Here is a 24,380-nt window from a genome sequence, read left to right on the forward strand (position 1 = left end):
CTTTTTAGTATTAATATATATTCTGCAATTTTTTTTTTGACAGGCAGAGTGGACAGTGAGAGAGAGAGACAGAGAGAAAGGTCTTTCTTTGCCTTTGGTTCATCCTCTAATGGCTGCTGCGGCCGGCTCGCTGCGGCCGGCACACCGTGCTGATCAAAGGCAGGAGCCAGGTGCTTCTCCTGTCTCCCATGGGTGCAGGGCCCAAGCACTGGGGCCAGCCTCCACTGTACTCCTGGGCCACAGCAGGGAGCTGGCCTGGAAGAGGGGCAACCGGGGCAGAATCCGGCACCCCGACTGGGACTAGAACCCAGTGTGCCAGCGCCGCAAGGCAGAGGATTAGCCTATTGAGCCGCGGCGCCGGCCTGCAATTTTGTTTTATTACTCTGAATTAAATATTTGAGAACTTTCCTAGCAAGCCAAAATTCTATTTCTTGATTTCTATATTACTTGATCACTAATGAGGTTGATTTTTGTTTTGAGGTTGATTATTTTCAACATGCTTATTAGTCTTGTAGTTTTGAGGAGAATTAGCAATTTGTTTTTTCCTGTTGTACACTGTTATGTAATTAGTTGGGATTTCAATTTACTGTAGGGCATTCTTTAATCCTTTAAATATATTTAGGTTTGTTTTCTGATACACAATTAACTGTAACATTGACTTCAGAGCATAGTTCAGGATTTGAGGCTGGGCCCACAGTCTCTCTCTGATGAGTATAGAAGTGCTTCCAGTAGTGCTTTGTGGTGTGTGTATCCCCTCTTTCCTGTGTGTCTAGAGGAGCACAAAGACTGACTGAGTTAAAATCTTCTGTTTACATAGAGAAAAGAGCAGAGATCGTGAAAGGGAACGAGAGCGGGAACGGGAGAGAGAACGGGAACGAGAGCGGGAGCGAGAACGAGAGCGAGAGAGAGAGCGAGAGCGGGAACGGGAGCGTGAGAGAGAGAAAGACAAGAAACGGGACCGAGAAGAAGACGAGGAAGATGCATATGAACGAAGAAAACTTGAAAGAAAACTCCGAGAGAAAGAAGCCGCTTATCAAGAGGTAAATTGAGGAAGTGATTTTAGTTTTAAATCCTGGTGCACTTAGGTAAGTTAAAATTTGTAGAACTATAGAATCATTGTATGAAGTGCTAAAGCATGGGATCTTTTTTAGCGCCTTAAGAATTGGGAAATCAGAGAACGGAAGAAAACTCGAGAATATGAAAAGGAGGCTGAAAGAGAAGAAGAAAGGAGAAGAGAAATGGTAAGTTCTAGATTAAAAATAAATTTAAAAATCTGATCACCTTGTTACTCTGAACTACAGATAACTTTATAATTGATAGAGGCTTCTCAGTTGTTAGGTAATTTAATTCTATTCAATTTCAAGCAATATTGAGACAATTTAAGTACACAAAAATATTTCTTACAAATGTTTGCTTTTAAATTTTTTATATATTTTGATAGGAAATGTGTCATAAATGAATATAATTCATAAATTTATACAGTATTCTTCTATTAAGAAATCTACAAGGAACTGGCATTGTGATGATGCAGCAGATTAAGCTGCTACTTGGGTTTCCTACCTCCCACCTCCCGTATTGTTGCAGGTTTGAGTCCTGGCTACTTTTCCAATGCACTATCAAGCTAAAGCAAGCTCTTTTTTTAAGATTTATTTTATTTATTTGGCAGAATTAGAGAGAGAGAGATCTTCCATCCGCTGGCTCACTCCCCAAATGGCCTCAGCGGCCAGAGCCTAGCAGATCTGGAGCCAGGAGCTTCCCCTGGGGTCTCTCAATTGGATGCAGGGGCCCAAGGACTTGGACCATCTTGTACTGTTTACCCAGGCCATAGCTGAGAGCTGGATCAAAAATGGAGAGCCGGAACTCAAACCAGTGTCCATATAGCTCTGGCCCTGACTCAGGCTCTTTTATAAGGTTGCAGATAAAATCCATCAGAGTTCTCATGTATTACAGTGCCAGTGTGAGTCTTGGCTGTTCTGCTTCTGATTCAGTTTCCTGCTATTGTCCCTGGGAAAGCCAGGATTGATGGTTCAAGTACTTTGACTGTTGTCACTCTCATAGGCGACCAGGATGGAATTCCATGCTTCTGCCTTTGGCCTCTCTCAACCCCAGATGTAGGCATTTGGGGAGTGAACCAATGGATGGAAGATCTCTGTCTGTCTGTCTCCCATTTCTCTATTGTGGGGAGCAACTCGGACTAGACTAAGTTACTGGAATTAAGACTTATTCTATGCATCTGCTCTCCCACAATATGGCGCTGAGAAGGGAGTAACAGCTTCTACACAGCTGCCTCCAGTTCAACCAATAAACTGTAGGACTTGCTCCTGATTGGAGAGCAGCGTACTCGGCGTGTGGGTAGCAGAGTTGGGATTGGTGGAAGAGGACTATAAAGGAGGAGAGAGACAACATGCACCAGGAACATCTATCTGAAGGAACACCTGTGCAGCCCCCGAGAGAGCCGGCCGGCGGTGTGCCGCTCCCCTGCGGAAGTGGGGAAAGTGGCAGGGGGAACCGCCCTTCCACGGAGGTGGAAGGGTCAGTAGCCAACCCGGGAAGAACCAGCAGCAATCCCGGGGAGGGCCGAGCAGACAAAAGAACAGCACAGGGTCCTGTGTCGTTCCTCCACGAAGAGGGGGAGCGACATAATGGTGCCGTGACTCAGATGTGAAGCCTAGGCAGGGTTTAGTGTCGTTCCTCCGCGAAGACGGGGAGCGACATAATGGTGCCGTGACTCGGATATGAAGCCTAGGCAGGGTTTAGTGTCGTTCCTCCACGAAGAGGGGGAGCGACATCTATCCCTCCCTCGCTCTCTCCATCCATCTCTTTATCTCTGCTTTTCCAGCAAATAAAATCAATAACAGTTAAGAGAATTTGGGGCCGGCACTGTTGCTCCCTTGGTTAATCCTCCGTCTGCGGCTCTGGCATCCCATATGGGGACCAGGTTCTAGTCCCAGTTGCTCCTCTTCCAGTCCAACTCTCTGCTGTGGCCTGGGAAGGCAGTGGAGGATGGCCCAAGTGCTTGGGCCCTGCAGCTGCGTGGGAGATCAGGAAGAAGTACCTGGCTCCTGGCTTTGCATCGATGTAGCTTTGGCTGTAGCGGCCATTTTGGGGGTGAACCAACGGAAGGAAGACCGTTCTCTCCGTCTCTCACTGTCTAACTCTATCAAGTAAATTAAAAAAAAAAAAAAAATCTGCAAAGTTAGTTTTTTTAACTGTTCTTATATAAAACAATTAATATGGTGAAAGGAATTTATTTATTTATTTACTTATTCAAAAAGCAGAGAGACAAAGAGGTCCCATCCATTGGTGCAATCCCCAGATGCCCACAATGGCTGGGGATAGGCCAAGCCCAAAATTGGAACCATAGTTCAATCCAGGTCTGGCATGTGGGTGGCAAGAACCCAGTTACTTGAACCATCACCTCTTCCTTCTGGAGCCCTCATTAGCAGAAACTAGAATCAGGAGCTAAAACCAATAATAAATCCTCAGGCATTTCAGTGTGAGACACTGTAATCTTAACTAGTATATTTTTCTTTTTTAAAGATTTACTTATTGATTTGAAAGGCAGAGTTAAGAGGAGTTGGGGAGGAAAGGAGGAGGGTAAAAGAGAAGGAAAATCTTCCATCTGCTGTTTTACTCTCTAATTGGTGCAACAGCTGAGGCTAGGCTAGGCAGAAGCAAGGAGCCTGAAACTCCATCTGGGTTTCTTAAGTGGGTGGCAGGGAACCAAGTACTTGAACCATCTTCCACCTTCACAAGCACTTTAGTGGGGAGCTGGATCAGAAGTGGGGCAGCTGAGGGACTCAAACTCAGTGTTCCAATATGAGATTTGAGTGTTGCAGCCCGCTGTGCAACATAGCTGGCCCTGTAATTGTAACTGGTTTTTTTTTGTTTTTTTGTTTTTTGTTTTTTTTTTTTTTTTTTGGGTGACAGGCAGAGTAGACACTGAGAGAGAGAGACAGAGAGAAAGGTCTTCCTTTTGCCATTGGTTTACCCTCCAATGGCCGCCGCGGCCGGCGCACCGCGCTGATCCGATGACAGGAGCCAGGTACTTATCCTGGTCTTCCATGGGGTGCAGGGCCCAAGCACTTGGGCCATCCTCCACTGCACTCCCGGGCCATAGCAGAGAGCTGGCCTGGAAGAGGGGCAACCGGGACAGAATCCGGCGCCCCGACCGGGACTAGAACCCGGTGTGCCGGCGCCGCAGGCGGAGGATTAGCCTAGTGAGCTGTGGCGCCGGCCTGTAACTGGTATCTTAATTACTAGGCCAAACACATGCCCCCAGAACTTTTTTTAATAGATCAAAATGTTATGGACATAGTGTTGATGAATTAATTGCTTTTACTTAGATACCATGTTGTCCTTTTTTAAAAACTACATGATGATCATAAAAATGAATTTTGCTTTTTGAATTTATACTGTTGATGAACTATTAGCAATGAAGCAATTAGCATAGGTTGTTATATTTTATCATAGTGTTTATTTCTGTAGTATGTTCCCCAAATTCTGTGTTTCCAGGATTTTATTGAGGTTTCTCGGTCAACAGTTTGGAGATGCTTCTCCTGAAAACTTCATTGAAGCTAGCAGTCTTCTTCGTATAGCTTTTTTTTTTCCCCCAAAGATTTATTTGTTTGACAGGCAGAGGTACAGAGAAAAAGTGAGAGTGATCTTCCATCCATACACAGAGAAAGAGAGAAATCTTCCATTTTCTGGTGCATTCCCCAGATGGCTGCAATGACCAGCACTGGGCCAAGCCAGAGCCCGGAGCTTCTTTTAGGTCTCCCACATGGGTGCTTGGGCCCAAGCACTTGGGCCATCTTCTGCTTTCCCAGGTGCATTAGGAGGGAGCTGGATCAGAAATGGAACAGCTGAGTCTCAAACTGGCGTCCATACGGTCACTGCAGGCCATGGCTTAACCTGCTGCACCACAGCGCTGGCGCCTATGATCTATTCTTGCAACTCTGAACTGCTTCCCTCAGCACAAGGACCATACTGTCACACTAGACCAAAAGAACAACAATTGCTTAGGAACAATCAGTAATAAAGCAGAAAATTCTAATAAATGTTTGTAATAAGCAGCAGCTTTATTTGCTGTGCCACGGTGTTGGACCCCAGATAGATTTTGAACATGACACATAAAGGGAATTTTTGTAAGTAATCAAGAGGGTGCATGTAGCACTAGCTAGATGGTGGTTGAATTTTCTAAATATTAGATATTTAATGTCACAAAATCATTTTAAACTTCTTTGGATTTTATCATTAAGAATAGGGTTTTGGCCGGCACACCGGGTTCTAGTCCCGGTCAGGGCACCGGATCCTGTCCCGGTTGCCCCTCTTCCAGGCCAGCTCTCTGCTGTGGCCAGGGAGTGCAGTGGAGGATGGCCCAAGTGCTTGGGCCCTGCACCCCATGGGAGACCAGGATAAACACCTGGCTCCTGCCTTCGGATCAGCACGGTGCGCCGGCCGCGGCAGCCATTGGAGGGTAAACCAACAGCAAAGGAAGACCTTTCTCTCTCTCTCTCTCACTGTGCACTCTGCCTGTCAAAAAAAATAAATAAATAAAAATAAAATAATAGGGTTTTGGCTCCCATAAACTCCCAGAAACTTCCATGCCTAGATTAGAAAATAGCAAGACAATGGTAACACTGTGGAATAAACATCTTGAATGATTCTGCTTCCTATGAGCAAATACAAAACTTGCCTGACTAGGCAAAAATTTCCTAGTAGTTATTTTTTGTTTGAAAGTTTTAGAGAAAATCTCTTACAAGTTTTCATGTGTGTCTGTATTTTAGTAATTGAAGTAATTCTTGCTCCTTGACAATCTGCTTTGATTCATTGATGAATTTTTAGTGTGCCAGCCTTGTGCTCAGTAATGGATATACAAGAACGAGTGATGAGTCAGTTTTGAAATAAGTAAACAGCATCGTCAGATCAGTTACTTAGTTTCAGGGGTGTGAATAAGCCTTTATGATATATTTACAATGGTTGTAGAGAAAGAGCACTAACTCTGCCAGGGGTTAGAGGGTTTTGCTCAAGAATAGATGGTTATAGTCATGTAGAGTAACATTGGAACTGTGGTCAGAAACCTGTTATCTGCTTTGTGTATAGATATGGTGGTATTGATATAATTATGGTTAGATATCACTAGATATAAGACATAAGTTAAAAACATTCGTAATAGTTGTTGGATTTGAAATACCAAAAATGGGAATGAGAGGTCCTTGTACTTTGGTTTATTTACTATCACTTTAAAGATAGCCAGAAACAGGATTTAAATTTTTAATCTCACATTTCATAAAAACTACTTAGAACATAATTGGCCTACAAAATGAAATTTAAAATATTAATAAACATAGGAAGATAGCTTCCAGTTTTTGTTTGCTAGTGTTATTTTCATTTCATGGCTAAGTCCTAAAGCTGCCTTGTTTTGCAGGTAAAAGCTAAACAGCGTTTAATGTGATTCACATTTATTGCATGAAATATATGAGAACTATGAAGTGCAAGTGGTGTGGACGAGAAGCATCTGTTCCCAGGGGAGTTGGGGGAGGTCAACTGAGTGATTTCTATGTTAAATTTACACAGTTTATCCTTCATTTCCTCAAAGGCAAAAGAAGCTAAACGACTAAAAGAATTTTTAGAAGATTATGATGATGATAGAGATGATCCCAAATATTACAGGTAAAGGAAACTTGCTTTATGAACTCATGCCTTCAGCTTTTAATTACCACATTTTCCCTGCTATACCAGATAATACACATTCATCAAGTGCAATACCAGCAGGAAATTTTCACATTTCATCCTGGATCCACTACTGCACAGTTTTCTGGGAGAAGGAAGAGAGCTGTTTTCTTTATCTGTTTTAAATGAGGTTCCATATTTTATTGCAAGTGAAATATAATTTTTATGACTATCTAGAGTTGTTTTCTCCTCCAAGAATTTAAAGAATGGTTAAAAGTTATCAGGCCGGCGCCGCGGCTCACTAGGCTAATCCTCTGCCTAGCGGCGCCAGCACACCGGGTTCTAGTCCCGGTTGGGGCGCCGGATTCTGTCCTGGTTGCCCCTCTTCCAGGCCAGCTCTCTGCTGTGGCCAGGGAGTGCAGTGGAGGATGGCCCAGGTGCTTGGGCCCTGCACCCCATGGGAGACCAGGAAAAGCACCTGGCTCCTGGCTCCTGCCATCGGATCAGCGCGGTGCGCCGGCCGCAGCGCGCCAGCCGCGGCGGCCATTGGAGGGTGAAGCAACGGCAAAAGAAGACCTTTCTCTCTGTCTCTCTCTCTCACTGTCCACTCTGCCTGTCCAAAAACTAAATAAATAAATAAATAAATAAATAAATAAATAAATAAAAAGTTATCTGGCCACCAGTGTTATGGCTTACCTTATAAAGCTGCTGCATGTGACACCAGCATCCCCTATGGGCACCAGTTTGAGTCTTGGCTGCTCCACTTCTGATCTAGCTCACTGCTAATGTACCTGAGAAAGGAGAGGAAGATGGCCCGAATGCCTGGGCCCCTGCTCCCACATGGAAGACCCTAATGAAGTGCCTGACTTCTGGCTTTGGGCTGGCCTAGCCCTAGCCATCTGGGTAGTGAACCGGCAGATAGAACATCAGTCTCTTTGTCTCTCCCTCCCGGAGTGTGTGTGTGTCTTTCTTTCTCTCTATAAGCTGTAACTATGACTTTAAAATAAATAAATCTTACAAAAAAGAAGGGGGCCGGCGCCGCGGCTCAGTAGGCTAATCCTCCACCTTGCGGTGCCGGCACACCGGGTTCTAGTCCCGGTCCGGGCGCCGGATTCTGTCCCGGTTGCCCCTCTTCCAGGCCAGCTCTCTGCTGTGGCCCAGGAAGGCAGTGGAGGATGGCCCAAGTGCTTGGGCCCTGCACCCGCATGGGAGACCAGGATAAACACTTGGCTCCTGCCATCGGATCAGCGCGGTGCGGCGGCCATTGGAGGGTGAACCAATGGCAAAGGAAGACCTTTCTCTCTGTCTCTCTCTCTCACTGTCCACTCTGCCTGTCAAAAGGGGGGGGGGCAGGGGCCAGTGCTGTGGTGTAGCAGGTAAAAGCCGCCACCTGCAGTCCCGGCATCCCATATGGGTGCTTGTTCAATTCCTGGCTGCTCCACTTCCAATCCCACTCTGTACTGTGAGCTGAAAAAGCAGTAGAGGATGGCCTAAGTCCTTGGGCCCCTGCACCCACCTGGGAGACCTGGAAGAAGCTCCTGGCTTCTGATTCTCATAGCTCCAGCCAGTACGGCCAGTTGTGGAGTGAACCAGCAGATGGAAGACCTCTCTGTCTCCCTCCCTCTGTAACTCTACCTCTTAAGTAAATTAATAAATCTAAAAGAAAGAAAAAGAAAAAAGAAAGGTAACCTGACCTGCCCTCACCCAACCTGTTCTGGTTCTTTGTATTGCTGTGTCACTATGAGATGAGAGTTGTGATGGCTTCCTTTCCTTAGCTCTCTACTTTTCTTTCCTGTTCTGAGAGTTTTTGTTGTTGTTGTTAAGATTATTTTATTTATTTATTTGAAAAGCAGAGGTTGAGAGAGAAAAAGAGGAGGGATCTTCTGGTTCACTTTTCAAATGGGTATAATGCCAGAGCTGTGCTGACCCGAAGCTAGGACCCAAGAACTTCTGTGTCTCTCACGCGAGTGCAGGGGCCCAAGGACATGGGCCATCTTGAGGTTTATTTATTTTGACTTGTTTGAAAGGCAGAGAGATCTCTAATGTACTCCCCAAATCCTGTACCAGCCAGAACTTAGCCAGGCAGACGTCAGGAGCTGAGCACCTAGTGTGATTCTTCCATGTTGGGAGCATGAAGCCAAGTACTTGAGTCACTCCCTGTTGCCTCACAGGGTGTGCATAAGCAGGAAGTTGGAATTAGGAAAAGAGCTTTTACTTAAAACCAGACACTCTGATAGGCTATGTGGGCATTCCAACTGTGATGCCAAACACCTATGCTCTATGGCATTTTAAACCACTCCTTTTCTAGCATTTATGACTTTATGATAAAGTTGTTTTTTCCCCACACCTTCCATTCAGACAAAGTTTTCTGAGGGTATTGTTTTAATACCCTTTTATGTGTCTTGTGTTTGACATGATGCAGGTTTAATGAAGACATTTAGTATATGATTATATCCAATACACTACAGCCAAAATAAAAGATTTGAACTAGCAAGTTAAATTGAAAACATGCCAAAGATGTTAATTTGATTTGGAAAAGGCCACAAAATCAATAAAAATTATTGAAGACTATAATCATGAAATGGCAGTGCATAGCTTCAGCATTCCAAGATATGAACTGCTAAGTAGAGAACCTCTGCTTTCTGTTGATTCTATGCTGCTCCCGGAATTTTTGTAAAAGGAAAGAATTTAAGATATAGAGCTATCCTTAGTGGTATTAATGCTTTGTTTACTGCTATTTACAGCTTGGGTGAACGTGTTGGATTCCTTGTGAATCTGATGCAAAATGAGATCTCTTTTTTTGCTCTAGACTTTAATAATGAAGGAAACCTGATACATGTCAAGACAATGCTTAATACGTATTAACATCTAGTGGACACGCATGAATGTCTATAGATAAGGAACATTAAGACAATCTTTAGTGGTTCTCTTAACATGCACCTTTTAATTTGAAAAAATTGCTGTGGATACATTGTGTGTAGTTGTTGATAATCTGAGTACTAAATGAGTTCTATTACCATTTACCGTTCAGAGGAAGTGCTCTTCAGAAAAGGCTGCGTGATAGAGAAAAGGAAATGGAAGCTGATGAGCGAGATAGGAAGAGAGAAAAGGAAGAACTTGAGGAAATCAGGCAACGCCTTCTGGCAGAAGGACACCCGGATCCAGATGCGGAGCTCCAGAGGGTGAGATGCTACCTTGTGCATAATGGTTTTGCTTTAAGATGATCATGTCATCTTAAAACCAGCTATCAGTTTGATGTACAGTGAAGGAAAATGTACTTTATGATGAAAGGAATTTGTTCTTATATGGGAGATTATTGGTACTTAAAATATTTTTTAGGGATTTGTTTATTTGAAAGGCAGAGTGGGAGGGAATGTGCTTCCACTTATTGTTAATTCCCCAAATGCCCAAACTAGCCAGGACTTGGTCAGACTGAAGCCAGTAGCCAAGAATTCTTTTCCAGTCTCCCTTGTGGGTCCCAACCACTTGGTCGTATGCTGCCTCCAAGTGGCATTAGCAGGAAGCTGGATCAGAAGTTGAGTGGCCAGAACTAGAAGCCGACAGACACTCTGATACTAGATGAAGGCATCATAAGTTGCAAATGAACAGTCACTGCCCAGTGCCTGTCCTAGTCCTTTTGTTTTTCACACATGTCATCAGTATGCATTGGTTAACAACAGTAAACATCTTACAGATGTCTTAGTCACATCTTTCAATGAAACTTTACTAGAAACCTGTTTTTCCTATAGTTTGCTCTGAAATTTAGTAACTTTGTTGTTTGAGTTCCTTCTCTTGCTGCTACTCTGAGTATTTTTAAAGAACACTGTTTCCTGAACACTTTGTCATTTTAAAAAGGGAAAGACCATTACGTAGGCCCTGGCATACCTCATTCTTGGATTTAAGAATAATGTTTGGGGGCCTCTGTTGTGACATAGTGGGTAAAGCCACTGCCTGTGTTCCTGACTGCTCTACTTCTGATCCAGTTCCCTGCAAATGTGCCTAGGAAGGCAGCAAAGGATGGCCCAAGTACTTGGGCCCCTGCCACCCATGTGGGAGATCTTGAAGAAGCTCCTGGCTTCTGACTTTGGACTGGCCCATTTCTGGCCATTGCAGCCATTTTGGATATAAACCAGCAGATTGAGGGTCTCTTTCTCTGTCTCTCCCTCTTTGTTTGGCTGCTTTTCTTTTTTTCTTTTTCTTTTTTTTTTTTTTTTTTTTAAAGATTTTTATTTATTTGAAAGTCAGAGTTATATAGAGAAAGGAGAGGCAAAGAGAGATATCTTCCATCCGATGGTTCACTACCCCATTGGCTGCAACGGCCAGAGCTGCGCCGATCTAAAGCCAGGAGTTTCTTCTGGGTCTCCTTTGTGGGTGCAGGAGCCCAAGGACTTGGGCCATCTTCTACTGCTTTCCCAGGCCATAGCAGAGAGCTGGATTGGAAGAGGAGCAGCCGGGACTAGAACCGGCGCCCATATGGGATGCCAGTGCTTCAGGCCAGGGCGTTAACCCACTGCACCACAGCGCCAGCCCCATGCTTTTCAAATAAATAAATTTAAAAAAATTTTTTAAAAGAATACTGTTTTCTTTCTTTCTTTTTTTTTTTTTTTTCAAAAAAGTCTATTTATTTATTTGAAAGGCAGAGTTGGAGAAGGAGAGAAAAAGATCTTCCATCTGCTTGTTTATACCCCAAATGGTCACTACAGCCTGGACTAGGCCAGGCTGAAGCCAGAAGCCTGGAACTCCAGCTGGGTCTCCCACATGGGTGGCAGAGGCCCAAACACTGGGCCATCTTCCACAGCCTTCCCTTGTGCATTAGCAGGGAGCTGGATGGAAATTGAGCAACCAGGGCTTGAACTGGCACACATATAGGTTGCTGGCATTGCAGGCAGTGGCTTAACCTACTGTACCACAATACTGGTCTCATGTTTGTCACTTTAGAGAAATGTTAAATTCTATTATATCATGAATAAAATAATAGGTATTTGTCATCAACTTTTATATAACCTGTTATGTGAATTTGATTAACAGAAAACTTCCTCTTATTTCCTTTGTATTTTTCAAAATGAAACGCAGTCTTTTTTTCTGATAAAGTAATTCCTTATATGAGTACATAGAAAGTTCAGACTAAATGAGCAAAGCAATAGAAAAATGCTTCCATTGGTACTGGTGTTATTTACTCAGTTTTCTGATTATAGAAGGAGACAGTATTCCCTTATTATTAATAAAAAAGAAAGGGTAATTTTAGAAGAGATAATATAAAAGGAGAAGTTGCTTTGAGTACAGTGGAGTATCTTTAGATCTGCTTGTGTGTTTTAGATGGAACAAGAGGCTGAGCGACGCAGGCAACCACAAATTAAACAAGAGCCAGAATCAGAAGAGGAAGAAGAAGAAAAGCAAGAAAAAGAAGAAAAACGAGAAGAACCTGTGGAAGAGGAAGAGGAACCAGAACAAAAACCTTGTCTCAAACCTACTCTGAGGCCCATTAGCTCTGCCCCATCTGTTTCCTCTGCCAGTGGCAATGCGACACCCAACACTCCTGGGGATGAGTCTCCCTGCGGGATTATTATTCCTCATGAAAACTCACCAGATCAACAGCAGCCTGAGGAACATAGGCCAAAAATAGGACTAAGTCTAAAACTGGGTAGGTTGACTTTTCCAGCTTTCTTTCCCCCCCCCTTTAAATGCCTCTATTTTGCTTTAAGAGAAAAAATAAGTTTGTGTTAGTTGGTGGTAGGTAGATAGAAAATTATTCAAAAATGCCTTTCTAGCTCACAATTGTTTTCGTAGTTCTACTAGTGCTCCTAAATCTGCAGCTGCCTCGAGTTCTGAGAAGAAGTGAAAAGTTAAATTTTCTAGCACTTGTGAGTAGTGAGTTACTTTTTATAGTTGGGAACTTTTTTCTGAGATTTGTGGAAGTATATTTTTCACTACTTTTGTGGGATGGTGGGTTGTAAAATTAGTCATTTAAGTCATTAAGCTAAGTTAGTGTTTTTACTATAGGTGCTTCCAATAGTCCTGGTCAGCCGAATTCTGTGAAGAGAAAGAAACTACCTGTAGATAGTGTGTTTAACAAATTTGAGGATGAAGACAGTGATGATGTGCCCCGAAAAAGGAAACTGGTTCCCTTGGATTATGGTGAAGATGATAAAAATGCTGCCAAAGGAACTGTGAACACTGAAGAAAAGCGTAAACACATTAAAAGTCTCATTGAGAAAATCCCTACAGCCAAGCCAGAGCTCTTTGCTTATCCCCTGGATTGGTCTATTGTGGATTCTGTGAGTAGACATTTTATTTCATAATGTTATAGGGAGGTGGTTTGAATATAATATGTAAGCTTGTTTGATTAGGGATGATCATCTTTGTATCAAGAAATCTGACATGGAGTAAATAACTATGGCCAAGGAATTTGTTATTGGGAAAACTATTGTTAGTACTTGATGTCTTAGTACGTAACAGGAAAACAATTCTATCTTCATACATACCTGCTTTAGTTCAATTTTTTAGTGAACATATTTTATTTTACTCTTGGGAGTAGGCTGTAGTAAATTTAATTAAAGTTTATTGTTCTTTAATTATTAATGTTTTGTCTTGTAGATATTGATGGAACGAAGAATTCGACCATGGATTAATAAGAAAATTATAGAATACATAGGTGAAGAAGAAGCTACATTAGTTGATTTTGTTTGTTCTAAGGTTAGTCTTGAATTTTTTAAAAGCATTATACACTTTATAAAATCGAAAGAAAAAATCTTGGAAAGCCAGGTGTGGGCTGGCGCCGTGGCTCACTTGGTTAATCCTCCACCTGTGGCACCGGCATCCCATATAGGCACCAGGTTCTAGTCCTGGTTGCTCCTCTTCCAGTCCAGCTCTCTGCTGTGGCCCAGGAGGGCAGTGGAGGATGGCCCAAGTCTTTGGGTCCCTGCAACCACATGGGAGACCAGAAAGAAGCACCTATCTCCTGCTTCGGAGTGGCGCAGCGCGCCGATCATAGTGGCCATTTAGGGAGTGAACCAACAGAAGGAAGACCTTTCTTTCTGTCTCTCTTTCTCACTTCCTATAACTCTACCTGTCAGATTAAAAAAAAAAAAAAAAGCCAAGTGCATGCTAGTTTTTTTTTTTCTCTTAAGACTTTTATTTTAAAAAGAGGTGTTTTTTTGGTTTGTTTTTTTGTTTTTTTTTTTTGTTTGTTTTTTTTTTTTTTTTTTTTTTTTTTTGACAGGCAGAGTGGACAGTGTGAGAGAGAGAGAGAGAGAGAAAGGTCTTCCTTTGCTGTTGGTTCACCCTCCAATGAGAGAGAGAGAGAGAGAAAGGTCTTCCTTTGCTGTTGGTTCACCCTCCAATGGCCGCCGCAACCGGCACACTGCACTGATCCAATGGCAGGAGCCAGGTGCTTATCCTGGTCTCTCATGGGGTGCAGGGCGCAAGTACACGGACCATCCTCCACTGCACTCCCTGGCCACAGCAGAGAGCTGGCCTGGGAGAGGGGCAACCGGGACAGAATCCAGTGTGCCGGCGCCGCAAGGTGGAGGAAAAAGAGGTTTCTTTAAAGATACATGGTATTAGAGCTATTGCTGTGGCATAGCAGGTAAAGCTGCCACCTGTAGTGCCGGCATCCCATATGGTCGCCGGTTCAAGTCCTGCCTGCTCCACTTCCCATCCAGCTCTCTGCTGTGGCCTGGGAAAGCAGTAGAAGATGGCCCAAGTGCTTTGGGTCTCTGTACCTGCATGGGAGACCCGAAAGAAGCTCCTGGCTTCAGATCAGCCCAGCTCCGGCCATTGTGGTCATTTGGGAAGTGAACCAGTGGATAGAAGATCTCTCTCTCTTTCTGCTTCTCCCTCTCCCTCTCTGTAACTCTGCCTTTCAAATAAATAAATAAGTCTTTAAAAAAAAAGACATAGAATTACAAAGAGGTGGAGAGACAGTGAAAAAGGTGTTAAAACTACTGATTTACCCCCCAGTTGGTCGCATTGAACAGAACTGGGTTTATCCGAAGCCAGGAGCCAGGAGCTCTTTCTAGGTCTACCTCATGAGTGCAGAGACCCAAGGACTTTGGCCATATTCCACTGCTTGCCCACACCATAACTGAGAGCTGGATTGGCATTGGAGCAGCTGGAACCTGAAATGATACCCATATGGAATACCACAATGCACCCCCCCCCCCAAGTTTCCTGCTAATGTGCAGGCAGTGGCTAATGATTTTATTTTTATAAGAGGTAGAATTAGAGATGGCGAGGTGGAAAGCAAGGTCTTTGATCCACTGGTTCACTTCCCATATAGCTGCAATGGACAGAGCTGAGCTGACCCGAAGACAAGAGCCAGGAGCTTCTTCCTGGTCTCCCTCCTGGGTGCAGGGACCCAAGCACTTGCACTGCTTTCCCAGTCCATAAGCAGAGAGCTGGATTGGAAGAGGAGCAGCTGGGACACAAACCGGCACCTGTATGAGAAGCCTGCGCCACAGGCAGAAGCTTAGCCTGCTGTACCACAGCACTTGCCCCCAATAACTTTTGTTTTAATCAGAGAATCCGTTGCTATTTTAATGAGGCTTTTCGCCCCATCTCAGATTTTATCTTACCACATACTTACATTTCAGAAGGTCAGGGAGGTCAGAGTTGCTTGCTATTACCAGTTATGCTTTCTTTTCCTGATGCTGATTTCTATTGCCACCCCATGAAGTACAAAGTTGAGGAGGTTTGTGGAGGTAGCTGATGACTTTCAATTCCTTTTTCAGTCATCCAATCTATGTTAAAAGAGATAGTCTTGTTTGTATTATAATGGTGTGTGTTAATTAGCTGATTACTGGATGCCAGGCTTTGTTCTTCCAGACAGTTACCATGTTTGTATTTCTAAGACTTCGGGTTCTTTAAACTTCCTGACAACTGTAGAAACTGTATGTCACTGGTGTAGCCTTCATTTTATACATAAAGAAATCAGTGTTTAGAGAGAAGCTGTATCTTGCTGATGGTTGTATGAGGATACTTCAAAAAGTTCATGAATAGAAAATGAAATTACAAGTTAAGCTTAGGGTGAGTATTTGGGTAATGATTGAGATGCTCCTTCGGTCTGTATCCCATATCAGTGTATCTGGGTTCAAGTCCCAGTTCTGCTTTCTGTTAAATCACACCCTGGAGGCAGTAGTACTTGAGACCCTGCTACCGAAATGGGAGACCTGGATTGAATTCTGGGCTAGAACCAGCTGTTATGTCCATTTGGGAAGTGAAACAGCAGAACAAAGATCTCTGTTTCTCCTTCAGTGTTTCTCTGCCTTGGCAAAGGAGATTATTACTTATATTTTATTATTCCTATTATTAATATATTTTACATTTATATTTGGAAAAAACTTCTAAACTCATGCATAGTTTTTTCACAATATGCATTTTCCAGGAACTTTGTGAAGGCCTTGCATACAAGAAGTAACAGAATCTAGCCTTTAAATTCCATCCTTTTAACCACTAAGGGTTATTCTATCCTTCCATTGTCTTCTGAAAGCACAATCTTAAAGAACAGTCACATAGTAGAGGCACCATATTTCTGAGAAAGTGTAGTTGTGTGCCATATTTACAATATTGTGAAGATCAAATTTAAGGCGCCCTCTTATTACTATCACATGAAACTCTGTGTAAGTAAAGTTTGACTTAAAATTAAGAAACAGACATTGTAGGGATTAAGAGTTCAAAAAATTTTTTAAAGATTTATTTATTTATTTGAAAGTCATTGAGAGAGAAGAAGAAGCAGAGAGAGAGAGAGAGAGACTTCCACTGGTTCACTCCCCAATTGACAGCACAGCTGGAGCTGCACTGATCTGAAGCCAGGAGCTTCTTCCAGGTCTCCTATGTGGGTGCAGGGGCCCAAAGATTTGGGCCATCTTCTACTGCTTTCCCAGGCCGTAGCAGAGAGCTGGATCAGAAATGAAGCAGCCGGGACTTGAACCAGCACCCATAAGTGATATTGGCACTGCAGACAGTGGCTTTACCTGCTACGCCACAGCACCAGCCCCAAGATTTCAAAATTTAAAAAGTTTATCAAGAGCAGTAGTCAGCTCCTACCTGACCTGATTACTCACTGTTTCCTTGAAGTGTGCTCTCTTAAAAAAAAAAAAAATTATAGAGAGGTCCTTAAGCCATAGGAGAGTTCTATGTCAGCTTGAGGATTTGTATTTTAAAATTTATTGTCTATGTTGCTAGGTTTTTGTTTATTTTGAACATGACGAAATATTTGTTTTCTTTAGGTTATGGCTCATAGTTCACCTCAGAGCATTTTAGATGATGTTGCCATGGTAAGTTAGAAATTCACTGTCATTAATTAAACTTTAATATCCTTGTCAACAACCTGATTTCTGAATGAAATTAATGAAGCAGGTACATTCTCTGCATATATTGATTCCAGAAACTTTATAGACTTCAATTAAAATTAGAATATGCATTAAAAGAGGTTCATGTCACTCACAGCAAGATGTCATTACCCAATACATAAAAATGTTTTTTTTTTTTTCTCACCAGTCCTGTCTTCATCCTTCCCTCCATATGTTGTTTGTGCATATAAACAGAAATCCTGGATTCAGTCATACATTAATGTGTATATAACTTTTGTTGTTTGGATAGGTGTCTGTTGGGTCTTAGGTATCAAATCCCCAATTTGATTGAAGTTTGGATTGGAGTTACTGGTTACATGTATTAACCTATGATTTTAATGAGAAAAAGGAGAGAGAATTGATGGTAAAGATGAGAAAATGATTGAAGTGTGAGCTTAAAGTTAGACCAGTAAATAATACCTGAATAGAGCTTGTGGTTAGAATGAATTAAAGACCCGTGATTCCAGAGGAGGTGTGGGAAATGTGATGGATTAGAACAACTGATAAGAGTTGATTTCAGAATGTGAAAGTTTAAGATTTTAAGTTGTGCTTCAGTCCATATGGTGACGTGGTACAAGCTATTGTCATGGGCAGTGCTTGGGTGTTGAAACAGGGATTGAAGTGAAGTACTGGAACCAGGTACCAGAGCATTCACTTAGGTAATGTTGCAGTAACAAGTGTGGCATAGTAAGATGTCATGGACTTCCAGGAAACATTCTTTACAAGGATAGGGACCTTGAAGATTCAACAGTCTCTTACTTGGAGTGGGGATTCTGGAGAATAGTCCATGATTTCTTAGGGCAAGAAGATGAAAAGTCGAATTAAAGAAACTGTGGGTAGTGAGTATAAACTGGAATAGGAGTCAAAGGGCAGAGTGAGGAAGGAACAATGGGATGATGAGTCAGGGAGAAAGGAGAAACTTCAGGCATGGTCTGTGAGGATCAGTGACTTGGGAGAACTTGGCATTTTCAGCTGAAGCCAAAGACATTGTGCATAGTGGGACTTTGGGTTACAAAATGAGTTTTGCTGTCAAGATCTGTGTGTCTAGGTACTGTATGATGTCTAAAGTTAGGTAACATTTGTTTTTTAAGTCTACCCAGCTTAATGCAGTTACTGATTAGAATTCCTGATAAGACATTGGTGAAACATTTGTTGCCTCTAGAATGCATAACTGCAAAGGAAAAGAGAAAGATGAGTAGATCTCAGTCCTTGGGATAGATTGTGAAATTCCATGAGCTTCCAGCCTTTGTAAAGCTATCCTTGGAGTAGAGTGAGGGTGTTGTGGTTAGACCTGAGTGAAGAATTTTTTTTTTAAGTCAGTGTCCTAGATTTTGAGCTTGTCAGAGTTGCAATCCCAGTCTGAAGATTTTATGTGGTGTCACAGTTAATCTACTTGCATCTGATGAAATGGTTTGATATTTGGAGTATAATTAAGTACTCTTTTTCTGACTCATTGTTGATTGAAGTGGGTCAAACAGCCCTGGTAAAAGCTCATGGGCCTTCTGAATGTTATTTGAATAAATAAGATCCAATTTTTAACTCAAGCAGTATTTCACTCTTGCTAAAAATAGAACTGTTCCAAACTATACCTTTTCTTATTTTAGTGAATTAATAAACTTCGGTTTCATTTTGTGCCTGTGTATTATTTCTGAACTATGACTTCCATGTGAATTAGTGCTACCATATAGTTTTTTTTGTTTGGTTGGTTGGTTGTTGTTAGTTTTTTTTTTTTTTTTAAGATTTATTTATTCATTTGAAAGGCAAAGTTACAGAGTGGCAGAGAGAGAGAGAGAGGGCTTCCATCCACTGGTTCACTCCCCAGATGGCTGCAACGGCCAGAGCTGGGCCAATCCAAAGCCAGGAGCTTCTTTCGGGTCTTCCACACAGGTGTGGGGTACCAAGGACTTGGGCCATCTTCTGTTTTCCCAGGCCATAACAGAGAACTGGATAGGAAGTGGAGCAGTTGGGACTCGAACCGGTGCCCAAATAGGATGCCAGCACTGCAGGTGGTGGCTTTACCCCCTATGCAACAGCACTGGCCCCACCATATAGTTTTGAAGCCGGGGTCATTTCTGGGTGTGTAGTTTCCATTATTGAGAAATTGAGAGAAAGTTCTCATTGGCTTCTTTTGGGTATAAATGTTATGTTCAGAGAACTCAATACACGTTGACTCCTTTAGTCAGCAGTAGTACTTGTTCCTGCAATGTAGCAACATTTCCTCCAATTTACAGATGGAGAGGCTTCAATTCAGTGATGTTGAGTAACGCAGTCAAAGACACATACCAAAAAGGTAGAAATAGGATTTGAAACTAAGAACTTTGACTAGAGATCAGTTCTCTGCATTTCTACTGTCAGCTGTCTTTATAAAGACCTGCACAAGGCCAGCGCCGTGGCTCAATAGGCTAGTCCTCCGCCTTGCAGCGCCGGCACACCGGGTTCTAGTCCCGGTCGGGGCACCGGATTCTGTCCCGGTTTCCCCTCTTCCAGGCCAGCTCTCTGCTGTGGCCCGGGAAGTGCAATGGCGGCCATTGGAGGGTAAACCAACGGCAAAAGGAAGACCTTTCTCTCTCTCTCTCTCTCTCTCTCTCTCTCTCTCTCTAACTCACTCACTCACTCACTCACTGTCCACTCTGCCTGTCAAAAAAAAAAAAGAAGAAGACCTGCACAAGGAGGTCACATTCAATTAACGCACAGTGTGTTCCCAAGTTCAGTCACAAATGCCTCCTTTTGTAGGAATCTAGATAACTCACAGCAACCCTAGTGTAGAGGATAAAAGTGTGGGGGGAGAGCAGGAGTGGCACTCAACTCAAAAGTTGATTGGCAGATAATTGGGTTTATTTGTCTTCCAATGGAAAAAATGTTTGTCAGCAGTCTTGTTCCCTATAATGATGATGGTGTTGATTAAATTGTATCCCAAACATAATGTTAAATGTTTTACATATATTCCCATTTATGTTTGATTCAGTGTCTGTTATATAAGTCCTTACTAAATATTAGATGAGATTGTAAGATTGGTTTGAGGGATAAAAGAGCTATTTTGTATTGAGTTTTTAGGTAGTTGTATATTTAGTTCTTACTGAATTAACTTTTTTTATGGTAAACATTTGCTTTTCTTTGAAAGTAGTTTTGTCAGATAAGTATAAATGCATTTATATCTGGAATTAAAATTCATAAGTAGAAGTTAGAATAAAAGATGGATTCTCAGTGTTTGTAAGCCATGGAATTGCTGAATGAGCTGTTTTGTAGTTTATGTGTGCTATGTAATAAATACATTTCTCACATGAGCCAGATTTCCTTTAACTTACTGTAGTGGGACTAAATGTGTAAATAAATAAAAACCTCTTCTATACTTGTCACTGTGGACAGATGCTTATGGTTGTTGTCTTATGTGTGTTACATGTCTTTTCTCTTGTAGGTACTTGATGAAGAAGCTGAAGTTTTTATAGTCAAAATGTGGAGATTATTGATATATGAGACAGAAGCCAAGAAAATTGGTCTTGTGAAGTAAAAACTTTGACATTTGGAGTTCCATTTCAGATTTCTTCTTTCCCACTCTTCAAAGGACTTTGGATTTTTCTTTGTCTTCAGAGATATTTGTGAGATCTGTAATTTTTTTTTATGTAGAAAAATGTGAATTTTTTTGCCCTCTAATTTGTTGGTGCCCTGTGTACTCCATTGGTTGTAAAGTCATCTGAATCCTTGGTTCTCTTTATACTCACCAGGTACAGATTACTGGTATGTTTTATAAGCAATTGCTGTACACAGCCTATCTCATATAATCTTGTTCTGCTGATTTATTCCTTGTAAATATTAAAATGACTCCCCAGTTCTTTTGCAGAATTTCACTTAATGTTGAATTGTGCTATATAGGAACCTACATGAACAATTTTGATTGAATACCAATCATATCCGTTAGATCCACACTCCTACCCCTCCTTTGATCAAAAGTGGCAAGCCGTCCTGAAGGCATGGAATTTGAAATTAGAATGCGAAGTTAGACAATCCATTCCTATTATATCTCTGTGTGGATGTGTTCGTGTGAATGTATGTGTAAAAGTTTTCTTTTCCCTAATTTGCTTTGGTAATGTCCCTTTAACATTTCCTAATTGAAGAATAGAGTTGTCAAGGAAGGTGATACCATGCTAACCCAAATGTCTATTAGAATTAAGTTTGTTGGTTTCTCAGATCTTGGTATTCTTCTGTGGTGAGCAACAGTTTACTGACAGGAGGGGATTTCCCTGTTGATAGCTGGCTGCTTCACCTCTTTTAAAGGAGTGTGGATCTTAGTGTTTTTCCCCTCATAATTTCATTGCCTAGGAATGGGGCAGATCTTAGAATTCTGGAGAGTTTTATTTAATTATTTTTTTGCACTAATTTGTCCTTAGTTTAATTTTTATATACCCCTTTGTTTAAAAAAAAAAAAAAAAACAACACTTCATTCTGAATGCTAAGTGAGAAGAAACCTTTATAAAAGCAAAAGATAAAATTAGGCAAGTTTTCAGATTAGGAGAGTTTAACAAAACAGTAGGATTTCAGCTTGACAATTTATAAAGTTTACATCTTATTTCCAAAGATAAAGTAAATCATTCAGGGCAGTTACCAACTACTAATTTTTATCCCTCTTCATCAAAGTTTAAAAACAGACTGGTGATGTGCTTGGAGACATACCTGGGGCTTTGTTCATGATACGTCAGAATTACACTAGGGAGCAAAATTAACCTGAAAATGTATCAAGTTTCAAATAGTTCTTAAAACAAATTAGATGGATCTGTTTCCATGCCTGAGTATTTCTTTGAAAAAAAGATGAAAATTGGCCTGTTAGAAAAATCTGTAAGCTTGAATTACTTTTTTTTATACACATCTTGAGAGGACATTTGGAAATACTGTTCTTAAATTTGAACCATGACATGGTTCCATTATGTAAATATTTCAAATATTAAAAATGTATATATTTGATCTTGGGGACTCATTCTTTGAGATTCTTGTAAATAAATGGCATCATGTTGAAATTGTGTGGTGCATACTAGAAAACTTAAAAGTATGGGCTGAATTTTTTATGGACTGGATTTTTATGACTTGTTATCAGAAGTTCAAAGAGGCCATTTACTTTATTTTGGAAGAATCTAATAAGCATCTGTGGAAATACCTCTATATATAGTGTTGTAACTTTTACATTCTGGTTTCTCAAGGGAAAATCTCAGGAAGATGCCCCTTGCCATTTACAAACTTACTTTCTAGTCGATCCTTAGATTCAGTCCCCGAACCAACCTCAGACCTTATTTGAGCAGCTTATTATGCCTCTGCTTTTTCTTAACTTACTGTATAGTTAGTACTTCTAAGACAGTAGGTTTTGTTATTTAGCAACTGTTAGCGTGAAGATGAAGTAGGTTTCATTCCCCTTGCTGTTCCCTTTTCTTTGAGTTTGATTTATCTTTTATAGCTTATCTGAAAACCTCCAGGGAGGTTTTTGGCAAGACCCCAGTTCACGTACTAAGATTTCTTCAGTGGAGTCTAAATGGTCAAAGTGAGTAGAGTCAGGACAATGAAATGAATAGCCTAATGCCAGTTCACATCAGCTGTTGGCTTCATGATGAACCTGTAGGTTTTCAGAGTTTATTGTTTTTCCAAATTCCATGTGGAGAGTTGGACATGTATAAACTGGTGTATTCTAGTATTTGGGAAAATACACATAAGAAATTTCTATTAAACCTCTTAACTGTCTAGGTTTTCTTTACCATAAGCTGAGACATCCTCAGTTTAGCAACCTGGGGTTCATATTGTCTATTCAAGTTGTTATAATAAATTGTTTGGAAGTCTTAACCATTATTGATGCGGCAGTTAGAAAACTACAAAGCATTTCCTTATTTGACCCTTAAATTGTGTAGTTTTAAATATGTACATATACGTACAAGGAAGAGAGGTAAGTACAAACTTTAGTGTGCACCTGAATCACATCGCAGGGGGAGGGGATGTTAAAACACAGAATTAAAGATTTAGAGGCCTGGGGTGGGGCCTGAGGTATTGCTTTGCTGACCCAGGCAATGCTAACAATAATTGCTGGAAGTAATACACTTTGCTTAACACTTTCATGTGTCACTTCAGAATTACTTTATCCTGACAGACTACACAAATGCAGCTTTTAAAGAGAAGAACATTTTTAAGGCAAATATTCATATTATGTTACATTTATTAACATAAAATAGTCTTCCACGCTGATGTGTGAGAACAGCCCTAACAGGGTTTAATTCTAGCCAGCCCCTCAAGTTTTCTACTTAAGAAAACTTTGGTTCTTAATTGAGATCTTACCATAGTGCTTCGCTCCTATACATTGGTTTAAAGTAGTGAGTACATGGATAGTACTGTTTCATTTATTCTTCTGATAGTATTACCAGATCTGGTGCGCAAACTGAGAAAACATTGGGCTTAAGAGCTAAATTGAACTGAGCACTATATCCATTTTTCTCTCTCCATATAAAGTAATAATTTTTAAATACAAGTAAGAATAAGCAGGTATATGATGTTCATATGATACCTGTGTGGTCAACTTTTTCTGATAAGTTCTATGGATGTCACAAATTAATACCCAAGAACTACTGAAAGGTTTTATGTCAAATGGTTACAGGTTTTTCCTCTTTATATTTCAGCCTTCTGTTAACGGTATGAAATTGAAGAACAGTTTGTTAGCAAACATGAAATAGGTTTGTAAATGCCGTTGGAGATAAGAGGGTATGAGAAAGAATCCCACGCAAGTAGTCTGGGTGTCAAGAAGGAAATAGGAATAGAATACACTTTAGACCCAGAAGCTATTAATATCGCATTCATACTATAGACCAAAGTGAGTATAGTTTTGGCTAGACTGATAGATGCTTTTCACATGTGACTATGGTAAATTATTGCAATATTTATGTTTGTCTATTTGTACTTGATTGCTTGCCTTTCTGTGTGTTTCATTTACTGAGTCATGAAAGCCAAATTACGAATAATAATTAAAATGCCCAGAAAAAAATTTTCTATAAACAAAAATGAATAAAAATTCTTTCCAAGCTACGTTGTTTGAATTAACTGGTGCTCCTCAGTCTGTCCACTGTGTCACATCATATTTTTGTTGGATAGATAACTTAGATGCTCAAGAACAGAATCGGAGCTGCTTAGCCGCCAAACTCCAGTTTTGATGTATGTTGTACATTTAGTCATTGAAACTCACGCTATTGAAAATATGGCCTTTTTAAAAAATTTATTTATTTATTTGAAAGGTAGGGAGAGAGAGAAAGAGGTCTTCTATGTGATGATTCATACTCTAGATGGCCCCAGTGGCCAGAGCTGGGCTGATCTGAAGCCAAGAGCCAGAAGCTTCTT

General features: G+C 41.2%; 1 protein-coding gene across 1 annotated transcript in view; it reads left to right on the forward strand.

Moving 5' to 3' along the window:
• Positions 1-24,071, forward strand: part of RBM25 (RNA binding motif protein 25) — a 65,862-nt gene extending 41,791 nt beyond the window's left edge. Inside the window, exons 11-19 of the mRNA XM_008272101.4 lie at positions 818-1,040; positions 1,152-1,241; positions 6,602-6,675; positions 9,707-9,857; positions 11,992-12,316; positions 12,676-12,950; positions 13,270-13,368; positions 16,902-16,949; positions 20,440-24,071. Coding sequence (XP_008270323.1) covers positions 818-1,040; positions 1,152-1,241; positions 6,602-6,675; positions 9,707-9,857; positions 11,992-12,316; positions 12,676-12,950; positions 13,270-13,368; positions 16,902-16,949; positions 20,440-20,532 — 1,378 coding nt within the window. The 3' untranslated portion in view covers positions 20,533-24,071. The remainder of the gene's footprint in view (positions 1-817; positions 1,041-1,151; positions 1,242-6,601; positions 6,676-9,706; positions 9,858-11,991; positions 12,317-12,675; positions 12,951-13,269; positions 13,369-16,901; positions 16,950-20,439) is intronic.
• Positions 24,072-24,380: the final 309 nt, after the last annotated feature.

This window comes from Oryctolagus cuniculus, chromosome 20 (genome assembly GCF_964237555.1).
Source record: "Oryctolagus cuniculus chromosome 20, mOryCun1.1, whole genome shotgun sequence".
In the NCBI taxonomy this organism is placed as follows: domain Eukaryota; kingdom Metazoa; phylum Chordata; class Mammalia; order Lagomorpha; family Leporidae; genus Oryctolagus; species Oryctolagus cuniculus.